The sequence below is a fragment of the Peromyscus californicus genome, unplaced genomic scaffold (genome assembly GCF_007827085.1).
Source record: "Peromyscus californicus insignis strain IS unplaced genomic scaffold, ASM782708v3 Scaffold_8__1_contigs__length_139910024, whole genome shotgun sequence".
Classification (NCBI taxonomy): domain Eukaryota; kingdom Metazoa; phylum Chordata; class Mammalia; order Rodentia; family Cricetidae; genus Peromyscus; species Peromyscus californicus.
The window spans coordinates 1285754-1312890 of NW_026294606.1; the positions used below are offsets into that span (position 1 = coordinate 1285754).

At 36.9% G+C, this 27137-nt stretch overlaps 1 protein-coding gene across 1 annotated transcript in view; it reads right to left on the reverse strand.

Annotated features, from left to right (window-relative positions):
• Window positions 1-27137, reverse strand: part of Ercc6l2 (ERCC excision repair 6 like 2) — a 91674-nt gene that overhangs the window by 44447 nt on the left and 20090 nt on the right. The window contains 11 exon segments of the mRNA XM_052727786.1: window positions 1223-1375; window positions 4390-4489; window positions 10612-10670; window positions 10672-10708; window positions 12438-12565; window positions 13169-13258; window positions 16780-16899; window positions 18857-18970; window positions 21186-21326; window positions 23769-23976; window positions 24378-24539. Of these exon segments, the coding sequence (XP_052583746.1) occupies window positions 1223-1375; window positions 4390-4489; window positions 10612-10670; window positions 10672-10708; window positions 12438-12565; window positions 13169-13258; window positions 16780-16899; window positions 18857-18970; window positions 21186-21326; window positions 23769-23976; window positions 24378-24539 (1312 nt within the window).

Consider the following 27137-nt stretch of genomic DNA (forward strand, 5'->3'; position numbering starts at 1 on the left):
AGGCATAAAAGTATCACACACTTGCCCAAGACTCCTGTCTATAACAGTTATTCTTACATATTTAAAGAAAGAGCATGCTGCAGCATCCAAGCATCACAATGCTGAGTGCTGAACCACTCTAGTTGGTGTCAGTAGTGCATTTGCTATCCAAGTCCACTAGAGAACATTACTGGGCTACTCAGCTACTTGGACACCAGATACTACAGAGCAGGACACAGACAATACAGGCCTTCTTTCCCATTCATCAGTGCTCATCTTGAATGATTACTGAGATGCTGACATTACATATAATACTGATAGCACATGTACATTATATGAGGGTTCTCTAGCTTCACTAGTGCTCATCCTGAATGACAACTGAAGCATTACATTTAACACTGACAGTATATGTCCATCTGTGTAAATGTCCTCCACTTCCATCCAGACTAAAATTGCTCAAAGACAGGAAGTAATTTTCTTGAACTTTATTTATGATGCTTACTAAATGAAATACAGTCAAGAATATTACTACAAAGTCCCAGAAGCCAAGGTAAACAACCTGGAGTTCTCCTTGGCTGTTTACTCATCTATATAACAAGGAGATGGAAAAGGATGATATTCTAGGGCTTTATGATATCTACTCTAATATCAGTTGGAAAATAGGACACTATTCTCAGTGTTCTGGTAAATTAATGAACTTAAGGAATTTTTAAAGCCATGTAAGTGTCTCATTTGAAGAATAAGAAACATCTGTATGCTGAGCATGAACATAGCTGAGAGTTTGAAATATTGGTGTGGAATTTTTATTGGGAACAGAAAACAAAAATCTCTAAGAGACATGAGAGTACATCTCAGGGAGTATTTTGTAACTTCTAATCAAAACATATTTTACAGTTTTGTTTATTTAGGAAAAATCTTAATTTTTTAGCTCTCAATTTCACAGCCACTTTCAAAATAATAAACTCCTCTCAACTTTGTCTGAAAATGGCCACGGAGGCCATACTATCTCATATGTGGATTGGGTATATGCATGTGTATTATCTATAAGTATCCATGAGAAAGCCTTGGCTTTGAGGTACAATTCATTTCCCAGTTCTTTAAAGGTAGAAATTCTAAACAGATATTTTTGCTAAGAAAAACCAAAAATTCCTCTGAAAAGGAAACACTAATTGTATTTCAAAATTCCTGAATGATAAAACTGTACTTAAATCACCACTGAAGAGGTCCCAGAGTAGCTCCATACCTCCAGGATGTCTCTTGTAAGACATGACCCTTGGGACCTTAGTTTGAAGAGGTTGTGGACACCAAAGAGCTCTCCTCGATGTTCTTTTGATCCTTGTACTGCTTCAAAGTATCGCTTGGCGTTTTCACTTCCAACCACCACACAGTGAAGTTGCTATAACAGAAAAATACAAGATATTTTTGAAGTGTTTGCTCCAACAGTATGTCAGAATTTCCTGGCACTCCCTGCATATACACAATTTTAGTCGGGTTGGCTGAACTGCCTCAAGGAGGAGATTCTGTTTGAATTTCCCTGCAGATGTTGCCATTATGGTGAAATAATAATAACCTGTTCATCTTACTGGAGCAGGAATCTTACATTTCTGATTTTATCTGTTTTTTAATTACTGAGTTAAAATTACCTTATTATAAATGTTTAATAATGAAAGCTGACATCTGAATACACTTTTCCTCTTTAAAATTATTACATTAAAAACTAATATTGGTAGAATTGTTATATCAATCTAAAGTAACTATACAATAAACATGCTGATGCTAAGCTAAATGTAGAGTTAATACATTGACAACTACAAGGAAAACCCTAGAAACATCACTGTCAAGAGTTTTGAAAACATCAACAATGGAGCCACTAAGGATATATAAGGATATATACCATTTTAGCATCACCATAAGGATGTGCTCTCTATTTGCTATTTCATAATGTAATATAAATATGTAAAATTTAAACATGATCTTTAGGGAAATACACACTGATAAAAAGTCTGTGAGTTTCAAATGGTCCAGAAAAAGAAGAAAAGTAATAGCTCCAGGAAGGAGAAGGCAAACATGGAAAATGTTACCAAACAGGAATTTGGAGTTGGGCAAGTCTGGAGTTCTTTGAGCTGTTCATCCAATTCTTCTGTAAAGTTTTCTAAATAAATTGCATGTATATGTATACCTATGTACATGATATAGATGAGGCAAATTTCAAAATGCCAAACTTGATTGCATATGGTGCTTCAAATTGGAAGGAACACAGGTACTGTATAAATGCTATTTTTAAGCACAGATTATCTGAATTACTGCATGGTAGCATGCACACCCAAATTCAAGTCCCTGTTGAACAAGAGCTCTCCCTTGGAACCTTCTGGATAAATAGTTTCATGTATAAACATTTTTTTTATATGAACTAATATGGTTCAGGGATTAAGATTTGTTAACCAAAATCCAGCCCACTGTTGTGTTCTTCATTTTCTTCAACTGGGCAATAGTGTGTTTAAATACATGCTCATCTCAGCCTACTGCCATAGTTATTTGAAGTAGGGTAGAGACTGTCCAAGTATTTATCCTTCCAGGTGATGAGAGTGACTTTCTTGTGTACAGCAGCAAATGGTTGAGCTGTCTTACTGGCTTCTTTCAGTATTTCTATCTGTGGTTCTCACTTGGGAACAGACAGCTGCCGGCTTCACAGTGCACAGATGAGAGGAGCACACCTTACGAAGCCACCTATACTACACACGATGCTCCAGAGTCCCCAGGAATCCTTTTTGGCAGTAGTGGCTGTCTGATTTTCTGTGGTCTTCCCCTGGCTGAGTTCCACTGAGTTTCTTTCTTTCCTGACTTTAAGAATTCCTTAAACAATTTCTGGGCCCTTGAGAAACTTTCTGTGTTCCAACATATTTATAGTTGTTTTTTGTTCTTAGTTTTTTATTCTTTTCTCGAAAGAATGTGAGGCTCAATGTATGTATGCCTGATGTGCATCCTTGTTTCACATTCCAAACTATCTTTAAACCATGTGTTATACCTTTTCCTTATATGATCACTACCTGATCTTTGTATCATACAAGGTTCTAAACACACTGTCTCCTGAAAATTTTCTATTATATATTATTTTACAGTACACGATAAGCCATTCTAGATAAAAGTAAAAGTTTACATAATAATAGTTTGAAAATCACATGATTAAGGAAACAATACTGATAACCAGTCTAAGATAGAACTCAAAACAACAGGTCCTAAGAAACAGCTTCATTTTTTTTCACAAGTGGTTAAACTAGAAAAGAAATTCTCTCAAGTAGTTCCAAACTATTTCCTTTAGAGCTAAATGATTTAAGAAAATACATAAACTGCTGTGCACAATTCTATTTTTAGAATGAAGAAGTTAGCATGAGTTCTAAGACTGTAAGACTGGATCATTTTTAGGTTAACTACCACCACATGTGAAAGATGTTTGTCCTTAAATAGATGCCAGCCAAATATACAAGGAGCAATTCAAATTTAATACTTGTAATTAAAATTGAACCTCAGTCCAGACCTTCTTAAATGAGCAATTCTAAATGAATAAATGTTTATTTATAGGTATAAAAACAACAGAAATTAATATCCTACAAATATTAAAGAGCCAATGAGATTTCAGATGAACATTCAGAGCACCAAGCAGCAGCAGCTGAAGTTCAAGCTGCACAATCTCATTTATTGAGCATCTCTGCAGTCAGTTTCCTATGATGTATCCATATTGCTAGGGCAGTGCTCCTCAATCTTTTCCATGTCTCAGCACATACAGAAGATGGTAACCCATGAACATCAACCTGAAGTAAAAAGAGGATTTTTCTTAAATCCTAAGGCTGGAAGATGGGTCAGGCATTCCTGCCATGAGTTGTGAGATCAATGTCTCGGTGCACCTGAAACTCATCTACGGTACACGTATCACACCTTGGTTCACTATGTGGGGAGATGTGACCACATTATTTAAATTGTGATCAGTGTACTAGCTGAGTACTGGCATTCCTGGAGGTTAATTAAAAATGCAGTCACCCAGGCAGTGGTGGCTATGGCTTAAATCCCAGCACTCAGGAGAAAACAAACAAACAAACAAACAAACAAACAAAATGCAGAGTCCTGGGCTGGCTGTACCTCAGACCTACTTAATCAGAACTTGTATGCCAACAAAATCCCTAGGTGATTTAAATGCACATTAAGGTTTAAGAAATATTGCTTTAAGAAGCTTTTAGTAGTAAAATCCAATGAACTTAACAATTACTCTATTTCATGCAAGTGTATTTAAGAGTGTATTTTATAATTTTAGTAAACTCATACTAGAGTAAAATTCAAAACTTCTTTATACAAATTTGTTCCTAATTTCTGAAAATAGACCAAGTGTTTACTTCTTAGAATAAGGCATATTCTTACCTGCTTGTAGACCTGCCGTAAGTACATGATCTCCTCCACAGTCCCCAAGGATATCAGCCTCAGCACTTTCACATCCCTACACTGCCCAATCCTATATGCCCTGAAAATTAAAAACAGTAAGTCAACTAAAACAACCTGAGGCTTAAGAGGCAGTTTCTATATGTAAAAGTGGAAGATCACAACATTTTTAATACTTTGTGTTTAGGTTATATGATGTTATTTAGTAATAATGTAAATATATCTAGTCATATAAAAGACTAGTTACTGAGAATACTGTAGAAAAAGTATATAGAACTCTCTGTTACAAATATCATCTCCCATTGCCCCAAACCTTTCTCTAAATTTGGTTTTTTTCTTTTGGGGGACCCCCTTATGGACCATCCCCAAATGATTTAATTTCTATAAGATTCCTCCAAATGCAGACTGATCCATAGAGGCAGAAAGCAAGATTAGTAACTGCTTGGGGATGAAGGACAGTAAGGTGCAGGAGGGACAGACTACAAAAGGTGCAAGGGAACCTGTGCGGAAGAGGGGATCCATTCATTATCTTGATTGTGGTGATGATTTCATAGATGTACACAATCATCACAACTTACCAACTGTATACACTAAGTTTACTGTATATATGCCAATTATGCCTTAATAAAATGGTCTAAAAATAAAAACAGAAAAAAGTACCCATCCCAAAGAATAAAAATCAAAATAAAAATTAATCTTGTTAAAAATAATTGAAAAGTCTCAAATGCAGGTTTAAGAGCTGACATACACCTACTGAGTGAACTGAATGAATCACTCAGTGGCCTAAAACCCCAGGTTGTATTCTCAAACAGGCTTTATTGATGCTCTGAATGAAGTCATGTCCCTAAACACCTGTAGGGTTCCTGAGGCAAATGGGATAAGACTCTATTACTTACAATACTTGAATAATGTTATAATTTGGGGAAATATATTTTGAATTTGAGAGATCAATTTAAATAATATTAATATTTGGTATTCTCTCATAGAGAAGACTTTTGAGTCCTGCAAACCTTGTTTCTACAGAAGGGAATGGGGTGGGGGTTGTAAAAAAAAATACAACCAAAAAACAAAAAAAAACGAAAAGGATCCAAGAAAACATCCTCCCCCGCCTTCTCTTTTTCCTTCCCCCCTCTCTGCCCCATCTCTGTGTAGCCCACTGTTTTGTGTTTGAATGCTTGTTTTTTAATCTCCACAGGTGAAACTTGAATACATGTTATTTTGTACCTATGCTTTATAGGCTCTTGGTCCATCAATCAGGGACTTGCAAGTGATGGGTCTTCTACTATGTAGGGACAAATATAAAGGAACTGCTTTATGACACACAGGTCAATGTCTTGATTTCTCTTTGTTCTTCTAGAGACTCAGTGGAAGAAGATGGTCGGGGAGGGGAATGCACTATGCTCTGAGGGAGAGTGGGATAAATAGTAAGTCATAGGGATATACATGAAAAAGTACAAAATTCGGAGCTAGGGAGATAACTCACTAAAGTACTTGCCATGCAAACATGAGAACCTGAGGTTGATCCCCAGTCTCCTACATAAAAACCACATGTGGTGGCAAGTGCATGTGATCCTAACCCTTGGTACTCATACCACACACATACATACAAACACATACACAAATAAAAAGTTTAAAGTCACACCGAATATTCCAAGACCAAATAAACAAAGGGTGGTTTCATTTCTCTATGGATTCTACCTGACTACATAGAAGTAGATCCTGAACCTGTCATCCTGTGAACCTGAGAAAGTAACTAAGGTCACTTTGTCTCAGTTTTCTGCAGTGTGAGACAGGATGATGCCAGTGTCTGTCTGCTGTGGAATAATCCTTCTGTACACTGTGAAAATGTGTTGCTCTCATTGTTAATAAAAAGTGGATTGGGCCGGGCAGTGGTGGCGCACGCCTTTAATCCCAGCACTCGGGAGGCATCCCAGCACTCGGGAGGCAGAGCCAGGCGGATCTCTGTGAGTTCGAGGCCAGCCTGGGCTACTAAGTGAGTTCCAGGAAAAGGCGCAAAGCTACACAGAGAAACCCCGTCTCAAAAAAAAAAAAAAAAAAAAAAAAAAAAGTGGATTGGTCAATAGCTAGGCAGGATTTTCGGGGCAGAGAGAATGCTGGAAGAAGAAGAGTGGAGTCTGGGGAATCTCGAGCCAGACACAGAAGAAGCAACCTGGGAAGTTCATAGATGAGGTAAACGAGCCTCAGGGCAGCACATAGATGAACAGAAATGGGTTAATTTAAGGTATAAGAGCTGGCTGGAGACAAGCCTAAGCTATTGGCCAAGCATTCATAATTAATAAGTCTCTGTGTGGTTATTTGGGACTGGATGGTGGGACAGAAATGTCCACCTACACCTATCCTGTATGGGTATTAAATTAAAAGATATAATTCATGCAGGCCACGGAATACTTGGCTCATAATAAACGTAAGCGCAATTGTTGTTCCTTTGTCCTTCTAAATGTATCTGTACAAAGTTGTATGTAAAAGGTTCAATATCAAAAAAAAAATACCATTATTTGTTAGTAAGCCTTTCTGATTTTTTTTTTTAAAAGACAGGCTCTCTTGTTTCGTAGACCAGGCTAGCCTCCACCTCCAGAGTGCTGAAGGTGGATGCTATCACACTAGGCACCTTTCTGCCTCTTACAATCTTCTGTATATTTGTCTTTTCCTCTCCCACCATTCAAGTATTATTTTCCTTTAATTAATAATTTAAATTTTATGTCATTAATAATGATAATTTCTTCTATAGCTTCATCTTACTTGCCTTTTCTGTTTGCTTGCTTGTTTTCTAAGTTATATCGTCCTTTTCATTCACTTTCAGTCTTTTCTAATGAATTAATTTAAAAATCGGGTCTGGAGAGATGGCTCAGTGATGGCTTCCTAGTATCCACTGCACTGGCCTACAATCACCTGTAACTCTAATTCTAGGGGATCCAAAGTCCCGTTCTAGCCTCAGTGGACATCACATGCACACAGTGCACATATACACATACAGGCAAACACTTAATACACATAAAATAAATCTTAAAAAAAAAATTAAAATTATAAATTAATGTGAGAACTTAGTGATCTACAGTAATTTCACTAGTACTTATTTCTTAAAAAAAAAACCCACACCTCTTTTGATTTTTTTTTTATGATAAAATACATGCAACATCAAATTTAGTCATTTTGAGCACAGAGTTGAAACACAGAAAGTAGATTCAATGCTTTGGAACCAATATGATATACAGACCTTCCTCATTTCAAACTGAAATTCCTTACCAACCAAACAGCAATTCCCTAGTCTCTACCCCCCAGTACCTGGCAGCCACCATTTTACATGGTATGTATGCATGTGAGAGTATGTGTGGAGGTGAGAACATCACAGGCATTCCTTAGACACCATCTTTTTTTTTTTTTTTTTGGAGACAGTCTTTCACTGGCCTGGAGTTTGCCAATTTAGCTGGGCTGACTAGCCCAGCTCCCCCATGCTCAGTTTTTTTTGTTTTTTGTTTTACACTGGCTGAGGAATCAAAGCCATGTCCTCAAGTACTTTCCTGAGGTTATTTCCCCACCACTACCATTCAACTTTCTCTACAAACATGATTATTCTTTCTGCAGTATAATAGTAAAACCATACAGTATGTGTCTTTTGTTTTCAGGCAAAAAAAAAAAAAATGTAGCCTTTCTTTGTTGCTGATAATCTATTAAAAAAAATTCAGCTCTTCACCACTGAGTATGATGTCAATTTTTTATAAGTGGTTTTTATGTGAAGATAATTTCCTTACACTTTAATTTGTTGTGCTCTCTATATGACGAAAGGCTGTTAAATTTGTCAAATGCCTTTTCTGCATCAATTGAGATAACTGAGCATTTTTCTTTTCTCATTTATCTGTAGTAGAATATTATTTTAAGGTGTGTTACTCTTGTTTATGCTGCATCTGTTTAACTCCGTGAAGCTTTGTTACTGTGCCTGTCTAAAACACCTGATGGGCTAAAAAAGAGCTGAACGGCCAATGGCAAGGCAGGAGAAAGGATAGATGGGGCTGGCAGGCAGAGAGAATATAGAGAGGGAGAAATGTGGGAGGAGATGGCTAGGAGCCAGAGAAGGAGGAGGACTCTAGGGGTCAGCCGCCCAGCTACACTGAAAGCCATGGAGTAAGAAAAGATTTACAGAAGAGAACGGGAAAAGCCCAGAGGCAAAAGGTAGATGGAACAGTTTAAGATTAAGATTAAGCCAAGCTGAGGTCAGGCATTCATAACTAAGACTGAGCCTCCGTGTGTGGGGTGTAGCTCAGTGGTGGAGCACTTGCCTAGCATGTGCAAAGTCCTGCAATGTCAAGAACTGGAAAAAATAAAGTAAAATGATCATACATTTTAGCATTCTAGTAGAAATCACAAGGCATATTTCTAGATGAAAGGAAAAAAAAATGGCCTTTTATTGAACCTGGCTTCCTGCAATAGCAGCACATGCTCTTAACCACTAAGCTATCTCTCTAGACTCTCATATTTCATAACTCTTATTTTTAGCCTTCTACCTCTTTCTTATTTTACACATGTCTCATAATAAGTATATATCTGAATCTAACTTTTCAATTGTATCACCATGCCTTTTTTTCTTTTTAGAGAGTTCTAACCTATTCAAATACACACACACTCATGTACATACACTCACAGAGATATACACGTGCATATAAATAATGAAACCATAGAGCAGTGGTTCTCAACCTTCCTAATGCTGATACTCTGTAATACAGTTTCTCACATCATGGTGACCCCAACCACAAAATCATTTTGTTGTCAATAAATTTTAGCTCTAACGCTATACATAGAACCTTCTTTGGCTATCACTGATCTGTTTGTTGGCTTGAGCACTGCTCTCAGGCTGCAGCAGTACATTCCTGCATTCTCAGGTGTCAGGTTGCTTTTAATCACTGATCACAATCACAAGTCAAAGTAGTTTTCTTTTTCATAAGGTCATAACTGTAGCCACAGACAAAAAGTCCGACCTGAAGAAGTGAAGCTGATTTCCATTTATTGCTACCTTGATTTTTCTTTTGGGTTTTGCTTTTATAAATCCTCTTATTTCTCACTCTAGGGTATTTTATTCCTTTTTATCTTCAGAATGAGAAATATAACAAAGATATAGATTTCATCTCTCTCTTGGCCATTATTTGTACTAAGTATTTGGCAGCTCTTCAAAATTAACAATGTTCTTCAGATACATTGCTGATTCCTCTCCTGTCCTTCAGTCTTCTATGTTTATTTCTGGAACAAACAGATGATTTTTTTCTGGCACGGGGAGGGGGCACTTTCCTTTCTCTTTATTCATATTCTACATCTATTTGATTTCACTTTGTTTTAAAATATGCATCCTTTATATCACATCACTCTCTCTGCTTTATTATTCAGACCTGCTACTGAGCTTTATCTCAGCAAAGGCTTTAATTTCTGGGGACATTCTGTGCTCACTATATATGTATTTTTCTTAGGGTGCTATATTACTTTTGTCTCATCCTTATTTTAGTCCCTCAATGCCTGACTTTCCCCCTATGGCTCTTTTCTTTCATGCTGCCACTTTTATAAAAATGTCTCATAATACTTAATTTCTCTTTTGTAATTAAAATAAAAAAGCACACGGATTACAGTGGAAAGATGGTCTGGATTCCTATGCAGGCAATAGGTTTATTCAATTACTTCCCTGATTGTATACTATGAAGGTCTGGGATTCTTGATTGGCTCCACTTTGTGATCTAATTCTAACATACCAGGAACTTTTCTAATCTTAGTTTCCTACTTAATTTATGAAATGGCTCTTTAAGGAACTCATTCTAGACAACTCCTGTGTAAGTATGAGGTGTAGAAAGGAATCTGCACCAGTCTCATGTTACCCTCGTCTGCCCTACACCCTGCAAGCTGTCAATTCATGTTGGCAGTTTGTTCTGTTCTGCAGACTCTGACTGTGGTTTCTCTCTGGTGAGTCTCTCTTCAGAGTTTTCTCAAAATTTCAGAACTACTAGCAATAAACTGTCCTATTTGTCTTTGGTATTATGGTTTTATTCACATTATTAGGAGGTAGGAAACAAAAGGCTACTATCAGTTTGCTATTTACAAATTTTTACCAGGTAACCACCATTCCTAACTATAAACAATCTATAAAGTTCAGAAGTGGTTTCAGATGACAAGAATTTACAGAACATTTACATTTTGTCGGTATCATACCTGTCAATAGCTTGAAGATCATTGGCTGGATTCCAAGTTGGATCAAATAATATAACAAGCGTTGGCACCAACAAAATTGAGACCTAGTCCACCAGCCCTGGGAAGAAAAGGAAACCACACATTAAAACAGCATAAACTGTTAAGAGGGATGGTAGTACATACTGTAATCTTGGCACTCAGGAGGCAGAAGCAGGAGTCAAAAGTTCCAGGTCAGTCTAGGCTACATGATAAGACCCTTTCTCAAGCAACCCCACCATCCAGAATAGAACAAACCACTGTCCTATAACTCAACCACGCCCACTTTCTGCAGCCAAGATAATACTATATTGCCTTCTTTTATATAAAAGTAGGTGGTTTAAACAGAAATATGCTTATATATCTATGACATATTCTTTTTCTACCATTCAAAGAAAATCCCTAAACAAATTGACCATTTGAATCTATATAGACAGGTTGATAGAAATCCATGCAATATGCTAGTTTTCTTTTAATCAATTTTATATATTCAAATACCGTTTCTATATTTTCAAATATAATTAAAAATAATTTTAGTATATTCTTCAATTTTAGTATATAACCTCCGACAAGTAGAAGTTACAGAAATATTTGTCCAATAAACCCAATCCATTGGTCCTACTAGGATCTTGGTTCATAAATTTATGCTTTGTATGTAAGGACGGAAGTGAGAAATGTTTGACGTCATCCACAGCAAATGAAGTTCAAAGCCTCTCCTTTTGTCAGCTGCAGGAATTCAACAGAACTGCTCATGTCACAGGCATGCCACAGCAGCTTGACTATTCACCTCATCTCAAGTACTCAGTTTTAGTTCTACTTTTGCATTTCACATTTTATTTCTAAAGTCCTCTATGGTGACATTTTATTTTGAACTAAAATGTTATTTGTATGTTAATAAATAAAGTTGCCCGGGGGTCAGAGCTATTAGCAAGCCGTAGGAAAGCAGGGCAGTGGTGGCGTACGCTTGTAATCCCAGCACTTGGTAGGCAGAGCTAGGTAGATCTCTGTGTGTTCAGGGATACAGCCAGCATTGGAGACACATGCCTTTAATCTCAATACCAACCATAGAAGACCTGGAGGTCTGTACAGGCAGGCAGTGACGAGGCGGTCATGTGGTTGGGTTTACAACCAATGAGAAGGCAGAACAGAAAGTCTTTATAAAGACTTTAACACAGGAAGTAGTTCTCTTTCGGAGAGGTAGGACCACCGCAGGAGGAAGGGTAAACTCTTAGCTCTGACCTCTTGGCTTTCTTCTTTGCATTGGTTCTGTGTTTCTTATTTAATAAGACGGTTGGTTTACATCTACAATCCTCTGGTTATTTTTTTCAAAAACAGTGAGAACAAATCTAAAAATTCTCACACAGAATGCCAAAGATAAAGTATTTATTATGCCCCCAAATATCTTCCTTAGGTGTTTCTAAGAGATTCATTAAGTAGGTGCTAGAACAAATTTATTCCTTACAAAATTTCAGGAGAAGCTCCAGTTGGGACAAAGGTAGAGAAGGCAGCAGTACCAAGCTCTGAGTAAAAAGCCCAAAGGTACTGACCCTGAGACACCAACACTACCCAGGAAGTCCTGGGATCTTATCTTTTAAGCCAGTCCTCACAAGGGGAATTACAGAATGTTGAGGAAATAAAAGATTAGGTAAAATTCAAAATACTGCTATTCTAGTTACAACTGATAAAATTTTTACTGCTTCTTAAAGTCAAATAAAACAGAGCAACATAAACCTATTTGTTGCAAATTAATCCCAAAATAGTTTAAAAAACAACCAGATAGAAATCAAGCTATCAAGTTTTTATTTTCTTACATTGTGGAGACAAGACAAATGTTCACATCTTGTGTACTGTTGAACTCTTTCACAACCCTGAGTCTTTCCTCTGATTTTGTGCTTCCATCAAGTCTCCGGTAATCAAGCCCAGAAGCCATGCAGTACTGCTGCAAGCACGTCCAGCAGCTGGAGGACAGCAGGGGAAGCACAGTCAGCCACAGCCTCTGCCCAATCACTGACCGCTGTGCTCACAATTTCTTTCTTCTGATTAATGAGCAATAGATATGGGGGTCCTGGGTGTAACTGTGCGAGAGTGACTTCCTCATATATGCCAGGCCCAGTCAGACTCTATTTCCATCACCAAAAAATAAATACTTTTCTTACTTTTAACCCATGTATTTCTTTCCATTATTCTGAAAGAGGCAATCTTTTTTTTTAAAATAAGTTTTTATTTAAAAAAAAAAAACTGAAACCAAATAAAAAGAAAAACACTGGTAAAATAATTTATGTAAACATTTATTTGTGTCATTTTCTAAACTTTAAAATATTCTAAATATCTCAAAAGAACGTCAGCAGAAAATATAACTTTATCTTATATATCTTGGTAAGAAGGTGGCACCCTACCTAATTTCCACACATAACTGAGTGTGCTGGGAAGGCCTAAGTTGCTTCCCTCACCACAATTTGCTGTGGAGATGAGGAGAATGTGACAGTAATCTGCTACTTCCTTGTGGTTAATGCCTAGAGATGCAGGCTGATCAAGCAAAAACATTCTGGACAGGACTCACCTTGGTGGAAAAGGAGAAAAGAAGAACCTTATCTCTGTGTTTCCTAAAATGATTTAAAAGCTGCTGGAGAACCTGGGAAGAAACACAGGGCATGAGTGGACCAGTGCTAATATAAGTGCACTTTACACCTACAGACAGCACTGGAGAGTTCCTGAAAAAGTGTTCTACACAACACTAACCTCAGTCATCTCTGCTAACTTCCTTTACATAGTCCAAGTTGACAAATATATTTATCACATCAAATGCTACTCATTATCCTGTTGTCAGTGAGGCAATAAAGTTCCCAAAGTCTATTTCATCTTATCAGGTTTTAATAAAAAGAAGCATTTTAGATGATGGATTAATTTAATTTCTAGAATACATTTTTATACCTATAATATGTTAAGAAACTGAATTAGCAAAGCATATCTTTTTAGCAAAAAAATGGCTTTCTAGACAGACAAAATGCAAGGCTCTCAGTTGCACCTAGGTAGGTTCTGAAAGACTTGATGTTTATTCTCTTAGATACACATCTCTTCTCACTTTCTCCCCTTTGTTTATTTACCATAAACCCTGACTTCCAGATTGGGCTTTGACCTCAAAGTGCTAATAATCAACCCTCAAACTCAGGTCTTTGGAGAGGAAGCAACAGTCCAATACACAGCAGAATCTGCTGTTTTTAAGCAGACATTCCCATACCTGGGAAGACAGAACACCATGGAAAGGCAATCCACAGATGGGAGAGGAATTTTCTGTACCAAGTTTTACTGGACTATGAAAAAGCAAGGTTATTTACTTGATGATAAGCATCTAAAGAAAAAAATTATACTCAACATAACAACCTTTTAATAGTTCATCTAGCAAGGACTTTGTTCTAAATTTGAGTCTTATCCTCAATCCTTGAAAAACATATGCTACAGAGGTTGTCTTTTTAAATATACTCAGATGGTGAGTACAATGTCACAGTCTGGAGAAATATTATTTTAATATCTGACAACATACAAAGTTTTATTTGCATTTAGTTTTATTTTTAAATGACATAACTGACTTTATGAAGCACATGCATTTTTAATTTTATATAAGACTAATACTTTTAATTGATACACGTCTTTTTTTTAGGTTTTCAGAATTGAGTATAAGTGTAGAAAGCTCCCACATACCATCCCTCATCTCTTTTTGCAATACTGGGGATTAATCCATTGTCTTGTGCATGGTAGGCAAACACACTATCTCTGAGCTATATATCCCCATAATACCTCCTATTAACGTCTATATAAAGCTAATATTATTAAAATATTATCATTATTACAATTCATGAGGTATCTGTGCAACTGATTAAGAATACTGACCGATTATTGTTAACTGAAGCTCAGCTTGCATTAGCGTTCACCCATTTTGTTTACAGTTCTGAATTATGATGAACGTATCAGGACATGGTTTTACATTACAACACCATATAAAATACTGTTAATGTTTAAAAGTCCCTGTTGTTTTACCTACATACCTTTCTTCCCCCAGAACCCCTGATCTTTCTGCTGTCTCTGGAGTTTTTCCTTTTCCACAGGGTCACACAGATGGAGTCACACAACATGTAGTTTTTTTTCCAGACTAGCTTTAATTTAGCAATGTACATTTAAGAGTTCTCCAAGTGTTCAATTCTCTCTCTGTTTTTTTTTGTTTTTTTTTTTTTTTTTAAGAGGTCTCACTATGTAGCCCTGGCTGGCCTGGAATTCGCTATGCAGACGATGCTGTCCTTGAACTTAACAAGATCCACCTGCCTCTGCCTTTGCATCCAGAGTGAAGGGATTAAAAGCATGCACCACCATGTGTCACTCAATTTTTTTTGTTAAAAACTATGCCATTTTATGGCTGCACCACAGTTTAATCCAAGTGCCTTTTGAAAGACATCTTGATTGCTTACAAACTTTGAAAAATATGAATAAATTTAGGTGGGGTTCTTGTTTTACTAAGTTTAAACTAAGCAAAATTCACTAAATCTAACTTTTGGATAAATAACCAGGAATGTGATTAATGGATAATGTGGTAAGAATATTTCATTTTCCTATTTAAATATCAAATACATTTTAAATGCTATGCATTTAACATTACCGAAAGCTTTGCCATCAGTCACCAAACTATTCTCCAGAGTGACCAACTCATTTTGCAGTTTCACCTATGATGGAAGAGGGTCACAGCAGCAGCTGGTGCTGCCAGTAGTCTGGACTTTGCTACCTTAATAGCTGTGCAATGGTACCTCCCATTTAATTTTTGCAGTTACACAACATTGGGCAGCATCTTCCCTTGAACTTCCTTGCCATCTGCCCTTCTTTTTGCAGTATGTATCTGTTCAGATCTTTTGCCCATTTTAAAGCTAGATTACCTATTTTCTACTACTGAGTTTTAAGAGTTCTCTGTATATTTTGGATACCAATCCTTCATTGTTTTGCAAAGATATTCTGGTCTGTGGCTTGTCTTTTCCTTCCCTCAGAAGATGCTATTGTATTAAACCAGAAATATTCTACTCATGTCCCTGAACATAGCTTCAGATCTGTTGAAATTTGGGGTTTTAACAGTAAAAAGCAGAAATAAGTAATAAGAAGAGAATTTTTTTTTCCTGACTGCAGGTCTTCATTGGGCAGGTCTTCATTTAAAGAAAAAAAAAATTCACTAAATGAATAACCATAAATTAAGGGCTTTTACTAAAAATTCAAAAATGACAATACCATCAATATATGTTGAGGCTTATATAATACAGATCCTTACATGGCCTCCAAAGAATAGGGCAATCTACCTATGAATTTGAGAGTATTCACAGCAAAGGAATTTTTGGATATAAGTTTCTCAAATTAGTCAGACTGGCCTAGAAAGATGAACATAGCGCCTTTATGTACCACAGCACTGAGCTGGGCTCCCTAGTCTTCCTTGTTCTTTTAGTAAGTGGATCTGTGATATTTCTCCAAGGGATAAAAAGAGAATTCACATGTCTGAGTTCACAAACAATACACAACTCAATGACCTGAAGTTCTTTACCTCATAGGCAGTAATTCTATGATAAGTCTATAGGGTATATATCACCAAACCAGTATGTCACAAGTAATGCTGCTAATTACATGATAAATAACCAATAGTCCTACAGTACATATCTCCAGCTTATTACTGTCAAAATCTGTTTGACTACAATCAGTCAGAAGTTGCAAATCATACAAACTGCTCTCCATACAAACCAAGATGCCTTAACATGGCCATAGGTCAGTTTCCCTGAGCAGAACAAATGTTCCGTTGCAATTTTACTATCCAGGTCAGGAAACAAAAAATGGAGGCAGAAAATCCAGTCTAGATATAGAGGCCTTGTCTCTGTACATATGTGTTAACAGCATGTATTTTAAGTGCTCTTAAGTCCAATAGATTGGTAAGGAAAAGTCTAAAGTATATTTGATGTCACTGCTACTAAGAACCCATTGTGTGCACTGATCTATGTGCAGAGCTCATAACCTCAATCACTTCTCACTGTTGGGGTGCCTGTCCTTTAGCTGGGTCCTTGCTGTACCACTGCATAAATCAAACCTTTCGTGCAGCATCCCTGGTTGAATGAAAACTGAAGGAAGAGCACATACCTTCATTTTCCCACTATATTTAGGGTCAGAAAGTGTTTCAAAGGCTGCATCTTTACTTTTCTGCACAAAATCTGGGAATCTGGAAAATACCTGATCACATATCTTCTTGGTAAGTGTTTCCTTGAGAGAAAGAAGAAGAAATTTCAATACATATTTAAACCTGCAAAAAATAAAACTTTATAAAAAAATCTATTTATGAGAAAAAATATAATCTGCCTTTTATAAGTTCCATTAATAATTCACAAAATCCAAAAGCTGTATGTTAAATATGTATGGTTTTGATGAATCCTTGACACTACGGATATGGATATTATATCGTTAGTTTTTCAAGATTTCCAAAACAAGAAACAAACATTCCCTAAAGAGTAAATAATACTATCAAAGACTACTGTACCAAATTCTTAATAGATTTCAAATCAGTTTAAATAGTACCAGTTACAGCACAAGAAAATATCCTTACATGGCAGTGAGACCTCTTTACTGATCTTGTCTCTAGAGTAAGATAGAACTGCAGTATCAAAGCAAATGGTCTTATTTAATCCCTACCTTAGAGAGGACTGATTTTCTGACAGTTTGGGAAACAGCCTAAATATTTAATATACAGATTATTATATATCTACTTACCTAGCATATAAGATAAATATAATTAAACATAATATTAGCAGTTATTTTTAATGCAACTGATTGCATGGAATTCATTTATCAACTATCTAAGTAATCTCTTTTTTATTTATTTATTTTTTGGTTGTTTGAGACAAGTTTTCTCTGTGTAACACTGGCTGTCCTGTAACGTGCTTTGTAGACCAGGCTGGCATTGAACTCAGAGATCCGCCTGCCTCTGCCTCCCAAGTGCTGGGATTAAAGGTGTGCACCACCACTGCCCAGCTAACTATCTAAGTAATTATACCAAAGCAAATACATAAACACTATCAGACAGATAAAACAGCTATCACTTTAAGCTCAAGCTTTTTCATCCTGATTAAAAATTTAAGTGCACACGTTCCTTGATAAATAAATTTTACTTTAAAGATTTATTAGTATTAATGCTGAAAATAGAGCTCAGTACCTTGCATATGCTAAGCAGGTTCTCTTATTCAATTACTATATTTTAAAATAAGCAAGTCAGATTTCTCTTCAATGTCACCTAAAATACATTTAAGAGTATTGTGCTAAGATACTGTGAAATAGAAAGAAGTGTAAAGAAGCTGTGTCTGCAGAAACTGACTGGCTGATTGATTAGAGCTGCAATACTATGGATAGATTGGAATGTTACAGCTTCAGAAGGTACCTTATCTTGGGCAGAGTTTTAGTCCCACCCTCTAATAGTCATTCCTTGCCTGAAGCGTGAACCTAATTAGTCTTATCAATAAAAACCCGGAGTCAAATAACAGAGTAATAACCTGAAAAATCAGAGAAGCAAAGGAGCAGCCACCAGTGACTTCTTCTTACCTTAGAAGTCACTTAGACCGAATCACTAGACCTAAAAGGCTTAGATCCTGTCTCCACCCCACCTTATCACTTCCTCTCTCCACCTCCTGAGTGCTGAGATTACAGGTGTGAGACACCACCGCCTGGCCTCTATGGTTAACTAGTGGCTAGCTCAGCCCTCTAGTCTTCAGGTAAGTTTTATTGTCAGAACACAAACAAAATATCACACATCTGTGTCAGAACTAACATTCTGTGACTAATAGATAAATAATTTGGAGTCCTAGTTTCTACCAATCCAAAAGCTAAGAATGTCATCAGATAGCATCCTGGGCCTGTAAAAAAAAGCTTCCCTCATCTTGTTGCACCCATCTCTCTAATGTACCCACCAATATATTTTAAAACTTGCCTAGATTTCTGAGTTTCTTTCTTCAGTAAACTATAAAACTTCATAAAACCACTTCCATGTTAAAAAATGGAATTTGGGATAATCTAAATCTCTCTTCCCAGGCTCTGGTCACTGAAATGGCTCCAGAATAAAGTATCTCTTGCTCCCTTTAAGATGAGAGTTATGATTTCTTGTGTCAACAACACTATACAGTATCAGTTTTATATCAATAGCATCATGGAGAAATGTAAAGTCAACCCCAACCTGATGCCTGGAGGTGCTGGTGGTCTGCAGCAGTGCAACATGGTTAGCTACTTTCTGTAGCACAGTTAGGTAACTAAGACACAAAGTTCTCACTTTTTCACCCTTTGAATTAGTCTGTAACAGAAAGGACAAAAAAACACAAATAAGAAAAGCATTAATAATGTGGCTATATAACAAATTATAAAACACAACACTAATACTTATTGTCTAATTATTTATGACAGTGAAGGCCAACTACTTGGAAGAATATCCTTGAATCATGGACCTAGAATCACTCTTCATGAAACGTAATGTAGTGTTTATTTAATAAAAAGGGAGTCTCCATTCTGGAATGGAACAGTGACAGAATGCCATTAAGAGGGTCCTGGTAGCAACACTATGATGTAGTCATAGTGTTCTAAAGAAGACTTTACTCTCTACTTATGCCTAGCCCAGCAGAACTGAAGATACTCTAAAGAGACACTTGTCTCTCAACCTGACTATCAGATGACTGAAACAGAGCCCAGGAAAACAGGAGTTCCCCAGGAATCTCACAATGAGAGGAAAAGGAACCAGCTAGAGAGGGAACTTGACTTCCAGAAAGATTTCACACAGTTCTAACAACTTGTAAAATCACCTTACAGACCAAAGCCCAGACAGACACTGATGGGTCAGTGGTGGGCAAGACAGCATCTTGACTGGCACTGCTTTGTCCTCTATTTAAATGCTGATCTCACTTCTGAAATGGGAAGCTGGATATTGTAGAGTATCATTTTAAGATGTGTTACATTTGTTTGTTTAATGATGCAAAATGTGTTGCATTCTTTTATGTTGCATTTGTTTAACTCTGTGAAGCTGTGTTACTATGCCTGTCTAAAACACCTGATGGTCTAATAAAGAGCTGAATGGCCAATAGCAAGGGAGAAGAAAGGATAGGCGGGGCTGGCAGGCAGAGAGAATAAATAGGAGAAATCTGGGAGGAAAAGAAAGAGCAAGAGAACAAGGAGAGGAGGATGCTATGGGCCAGCCACACAGCCAGCCATGGAGTAAGATACACAGAAATAAGAAAAGGAGAAAGGCCAGAGGTCAAGGTAGACCAGTTAATTTAAGAAAAGTTGGCAAGAAACAAGCCAAGCTAAGGCTAGGCATTTATAATTAAGAATAAGCCTCTGTGTGATTTATTTGGGAGCTGGGTGGCAGGCCCCCCCAAAAAGTAAAAAACAATCAACAAAATATGGATTTGAGGAATTTGCTGGGTCTTTGTCCCTCTTCCCAAAGTAGCTGTGCTTAATAAATCTCCTTTTTCTGCTTTCCACTTTTAATTTGGTTCTTTTAATTGGATTACTGATGAGTGTCCAGATCTGACTCGGGGAACAAGGTGTGAACCCCAAATCTGATAACAAAGTTAGAAAGTTTTCTAGATACATGGGGTATTACAAAATTGGAAATGACTGAAAACAGCAAAACCAACTGATGGAATAAAAAGCAATCTAGAGAAATACTTGGGTCCCCATAATCATTACAGAAGAAGAAATAAATAAGAAAAAAACAAAACAAAACCCAGCAGTATTGCCACATTCCTTTAATCCCAGCACTCGGTGGATCTCTGAGTTCAAGGCCAGCCTGGTCTACAGAGTGAGTTCCAGGACAGCCTGAGAAAACCTATCTCAGAAAACCAAATAAATAAAGAGCAGATTAAAAAAAACACACATAACTTTTTGTCTCTAAGAAAACATGTTGTTCTACTAACACAAGTCTCTATTAAATAGACTCTGTGGCAAGGAGTTGTGTGTTTCATCAGCAGTGATTCATTCTTAATAGCAGTGGATGAAAAATTTGTGAAAATAAAATGGAATTTTAAGATGAAAGTAGGCTACTTCCGAATAAGAAGTGAGCAGATACCAAACTGAAGCTTAATTTCTAAACTAGGTCTTACTGCTATTTGAGTTTTGTATCTTATAATGCAGTGATTTGATATTGTAAAAAATTTCTGATTAACTTGTGATTATCTATGTGTATGTGTGTGATGAAGACATGCATGTGCCATGGCATGCATATGGAGACCAGAGGATAACTTTTGAGAGCCAGTTCCTGCTTTCTACCTTGTTTTGAAGCAGAGTCTCTTATTGGCCCACAAGCTCCCAGGGATTTTCCTGTCTGCAATCCAATCTTGCCAAGAATGCTGGGATCACAGACCCTGTTACTGCATGCTCTCTGTGTGGGTTCTGGGAATCAGCACTCTGCTCGTCAGGCTTGTGTCACAAGTACTTAAACTCTCCAAGCCATCTCCCTGGTCCCTTGGTTTTATTGACACAAGAACAAAACAGTGAAGATAAATGGAAATGTTTGCCTTGTAACAGCAATTTCTCCTTTTCCGGCCACTGCCACAGGTACAAGGCTGAGAGGACTGAAGGATCAAAGCCACATCTTCTGTTTCTAACACTGTTTGATAGACAGCTTTCTGGAATTCTGTCAAAGAACAATACACCATCTGTAGACAGACGAGAAGACAGTTATTAGGATTTCTATAGCAATGAGAATAATCATCACAATGCCCACTAGATTTCATGAGGTTAACATCACAATCACCTACACTAACTACCTGTACTTACATCTTTATGACAATTACTCCCCCATTCTCTTTCATTTTTGCTCACCTCATTTTATATTGTACAGACTATTATCTCACTTTTAAATAATCCTTATAATTTGTTCTTGTTTTTACTTAAAAGAAAAAATAACATGAAAAGCAAATAATGTGACTTCCTTACATATTTCTCAGTATACCATGGGTCTTCTTAGAAATATATCAGTCTATCATGCAAACAAATAATGATAATGTAAAACAAAAGACTTTAGAACAATAGTATAAATAACAAATGCTACTGAAATATTTGAAAAACTGCAAAAACATTAGAAATTTCATGCTACTTTAGTTACTTGTATTTAGGCTCTTGATCTAAATTCCTAAAATTAGTAAAGATAAGAATTAAATATATGCAAAAGCAAACATAAGTTGCTATTGTATGTCCAAATTTGAGGACAGAACAAAATACTGTAGCAAAACAATGCCACCAACTTATAACAAACACAATTTCCCTCCTACTTCTGGCAGCACTAGAAACTAACAAAATTCTTCTAGATACATATGAAACCGCTGTCATAAAATCAAATTATCCATAACAGGCCATTAAGAGTATGAATAAAAAGGAACAGCCACCTATTTAAGCATTTATATAAATACAATGAGACAGTATTACAAAAAAATACACATTCAGCAAATACAGGAATATCTTTAAAAACAATGCTAGAATTTTAAAAATATGTCTACAGAATATAATCACTCCATGATGCTCAGTCTTGAATATAAAAGTATGTAAGAACAGCAGGAGGACACAGAAGATGGTACTCAGTGATTACAATGTAAAGGGTATTTTATATTAGTATTCAACACTAACAGTGTTTCTTATGTGTCATGCATTTCAGAGAAACCATGTGAAGCCTGCCTATCCTGATTGGTTCCTTAACAAACAGCACTGGTCTGAGACCCCGAGGAAGCTGCTCAGCTGAAAAAAACTTTAAATGGGAAGCCAGAGCCCAAGTTCTAAATTTCTAGCACAGTTCTCTCTTGATGTATTTTGTTTGTATTATTCCTATTAAATAGATATCTCTCTCTCTCTCTCTCTCTCTCTCTCTCTCTCTCTCTCTCTCTCTCACACACACACACACACACACACACACACACAACATTTTAGAAAGCAGAGGTTCACAAAGTACAACCTCTGCTTTCTAAAATGTTTTGTGTGTGTGTGTGTGTGTGTGTGTGTGAGAGAGAGAGAGAGAGAGAGAGAGAGAGAGAGAGACAAAGTACTCTAACACAATAACCTTTCCTTCTGAGCTGCAATGCTTACAATCATCACCTCTAGTTAAGACAGCATGACTTGGATTTAGCTTGTAATAATTTACAGAATCTTTATTCTACTGCTGGAGCTAAGAATCACAAGGTTAGACAATCAGTGAAAAATCTAAAAATCCTAGACAATTCCAGTTTTCTTAAACAGTAACAATGTTATTTTCTTACAAGTTAAAAATTAGGTCAGTAGCATAACTACAAACAGCATCCTACATAAAGCCAACTTAGAAAAAAAAGTGCTACACCACTTTATTACTATAACTAGAATTAAGATGCCACAGAGCACACTGAACCACGTGTGAAGGAAAAACTCATTACTAAGGGAAGCTGTCCCTACTTCCTTAAGGAAGAACTGAATCAAAGCCTTGATAAGACAGGAGGATTTGGTCTGGATTTTTGTTTTTGTTTTTTGGGTTTTTTTTGGAGAAAGGGTTTCATTGTGTAGATCTCACTGGCCTAGAACTCACTATGTAGACCAGGCTGGTCTGAACTCAGAGATTCACCTGCCTCTGTGCTGGGATTAAAGGAGTGCACCACTACACCTGACTTAAGATGTATATTAGATACACATGGCCACCATGGCTTGGATCCCAAAGGACCCCCAAAGCCCAGCTCACTGGCCTTTGGCATGTGGAGCCTTTAAGGAGGAACTTAGGTCACTGAGACTGTGTCCCTGAAGTGAGTATTGGGTTCCTGGCCCCTTCCTGTCTCTTCTTCCTTCTCACCACTGTGAGGTAAGAGCTTGTTCCACCATGTTCTCCCACAGGCCCAAAGAACCATGGACTAAATATCTCCAGAATATATCATGGCAATAGAAAGCTAATTAACAAATGTACTAATTGCAGGCCTATTAGCTAGCAGGTCAGTAAAATTAGGAAAGAAATAAAACTGAGTTCAACTGATGTTTTCTGAAATCCCACGTTAGAAACTTTTCTGCAAAAGGAATCCTAAAAAGAAATGCTTTTCAAGAAAAAAAACTTGTGATGAAGAATTAATAATACAAACAAATGCAGTTCTCACCCGGTCTTCTTTCTTAGGCAGCTGACCCTTGATAAGGGTCTTGGTGCGCCTGAGAAAACAGCCAGACATCTTTTTTGCAAGCCTGCGCATAGCTTTTCGGCCAGTAGCAAGCTCTCTTTTTGTTGCTGTGTGTCTCTGGCCATGTTCCACTGGGTCAGAAAATTGCTTCTTGAAGTGGGTCCTGCTACCTAAAAGTCCTGGCACGGCCCTTTAGAAAGGTAGTAAGAAAAACGTAACAAAGTTACTAATTTATTTAAAAAGAAAAGCATTCAATTCTTTTGCTTGTAAAGAATATATTCAGCGGCTTACTTATTAATGACAACAAAAACAAGAGCCAGGAAAACAGCATTCCTTCTTTATGACTGTTTATAACTGAAGGTGATAGGGCTGGTAATTCAGCATTTATTTACTAGGGGGACGAAAAGGAGCATGCTAAGACTTTCAGAGGACTTCCTACACTGAAACATGCTTGGGATTGAATATTTCTGTAAACAGTTAAGTAACCAGTTTTCTGGGGGGAAGGGCTGTGATTTAAAGGACTAGCAATCAGAAAACAAGGCAGCATTTAGCTAAACAACTATCCAGAAAATGTCTAAGCATTTCACCTACCAGTCCATAACACACCACAGCTCCTTCATGTTGTTCTGAAGGATGGTGCCAGTGAGGCCAATGCGGGCCTTGCACTTCAGAGCCTTCATGACTTCCGTCACTCGTGTTTTTGGATTCTTGATTCTATGAGCTTCATCTACAATAACAGCTGACCATTCCAAACTACAAGAAAAAAAGGAAGAGTGGGGAACAGAAAATGTCCTTACCTTAGTCTAAAGAATTTAGACATCCTTTTTTTTTCTCACTAACACCTTCATCCTTTGATGATTCTACTGGTTCTCATCTGGCTAAGTGACCCTAGATCACAGAACACTACTGGTAAATACAGAAAAAAAATGAGAAATGAGAAAAGACATGATTTTGTAAACCCTAATAAAATGCATATGATACTGTAACAGGTTTAGAGATCAAGTTTGATAATGCTGGAATGAAAGCTATTATTTAAATATCATTAAATGACAATTCCTCCTTTAAGTAACAAATCAGAAACAGACACATAAAAGAAACAAACTTTATATTAAATTTGAAAAGCATTGATATGGACACCAGCATTTTTTTGAAACTGGTAATGAATACTGTTTACTAAAAAGGTTAATGCTGTGACCCCAGTAGAGATGAGCAGCTGCAATGGTCAATCTATTAGAAAGAACAAGTGCTGTGTATCAGTGAGAGATCAGTGGGGGAACACAGTAGAAATGCTGAAGAGCCAAAGTTAGGATTAATGTCCAGAAACAAGTCTAATTAGAATATTGAAGCCTGGTGGTGGTGGTGGTGGTGGTGGTGGTGGTGGTGGTGGTGGTGGTGGTGGTGGTGGCACACGCCTTTAATCCCAGCACTCAGGAGGCAGAGCCAGATGGAACTCTGTGAGTTCGAGGCCAGCCTGGTCTACAGAGCACAATCCAGGACTGGCACCAAAACTATACGGAGAAACCCTGTCTCAAAAACAAACAAATAAAAAGAATATTGAAGCACCAAGAATAATGATTGTGCCAGGCAGTGGTGGCATACACCTTTAATCCCAGCACTCAGGAGGCAGGCAGATCTCTGAGTTCAAGGCCTGCCTGGTCTACAGAATGAGTTCCAGGACAGCCAGAACTACACAAAGAAATCCTGCCTCAGAAAACAAAACAAAACACAAAAACCAACAACAACAAAAAACTCAATTACAATTGGTTGTAAATATATAATAAATAAACATCTACAAGTTAAAGAGAAAAAAATCAGACACCATACACAAAAATGAACTTAAGATAGATTATAAGTCAAAATGAGAAAAAATATTAAAATTTATGAAACAGAACCATCTTCCTGATTCTAAGTCGGATGAAAACTTCTCAGAAGTTTTTGTGATAAATTGGATGTTGTCAAAGTTACAAACTTTTGCCCTTCTGAAGACATCATTAAGAAAATGAAAGACATAGACTAAGAGAAAACATCTGCAAACTATAATTAGATAAAATATCTGTACATGGACTATATGCTACAACAACATCAAAAGATGAGTAAATAACTTGAACTATCTGAAAACGTACAAATTGCAAATAAGCATATCTACAACTCAGAAAACAAAAAAGGACGATAAACTGCCATCACTGTAGACTTACTCATTAGTTTAACTTCTCACTCCAATACAATCAGGTATTCACTGACCTTGACTTAAGTTAAAACTGTATCTAATTCTTAATCAAGGAGACTTTGCTTTATAGGAGAAATGATGAACTAGAAAAATATATTATGCTATAAGACCCAACAAGATAAATGGATTCAAGTAAGAATAAGTTTACATGCCAAAACATACATAAATGGACATAAGAATCAAAATACTTAAATGGTAGTAAAATGTCACTTCATAGATTTGCTATTATAAAGAAAAAACCTTACTTGTGAAGGTACTGTTGTATGGATGCTTCCCTTCTTGTCCTATAGACAAACTTAGTGTCATTACCAATGAACAGCATGCATACCCCAAAGTGACAAGTATGAAGTCCACAGCTACATTCATAAAGCATCCTTGCCAACAATGTTAACCTGCATCGAACAAAGCTTTAGGCCAGGCTCAATGTACTGAGATACAAATGATAAAGGGGATCATTCTTTATCAGGTGAGTATGAAAGACTTAATAACCAAAGCCACCACCCAAACCTTTACTGAATTCTGCTTTACAGAAATTAACTATTGATAATATCTTAAGGATATTTGTTTCCCCCTCATCTTTTAATTTTTTATTACTTTCTTTTGAGAATGTATGTATGTATGTATGCATGTATGTATGTACCTATATATGCACACATGTGTGCACATGCATGTGAAAGACAGAGGTCAACCTCAGGTATTATTCCTTAGATGCTGTCCACCTAGTTTTTTGAGACAGGATCTCTCACTGGTCTGGAACTGGCCAATTAGGCTAGGCTAGCTAGCCAGTGAGCTCCAGGGATCTACCTGTCTCTACAACTACAAGTGTGTGCCACCATGGCCAACGGGTTCTAGGGAATGAAACTCGGGTCCTCACGCTTCATAGCAAGCACTTTACCAAGTTACCTACCCATATGACAAGGGTAATGAGGTATAAAATGTTGTGGAATATTATTTTAACTGTGTAAAGATCTGTTACATTTGTTTATGCTATGGAATATTTGTTTAATGATGCAAAGATGTGTTGCATTCTTTTATGTTGCATTTGTTTAACTATATAAAGCTGTGTTACTCTGCCTGCCTAAAACACCTGATTGGTCTAATAAAGAGCTGAACAGCCAACAGCA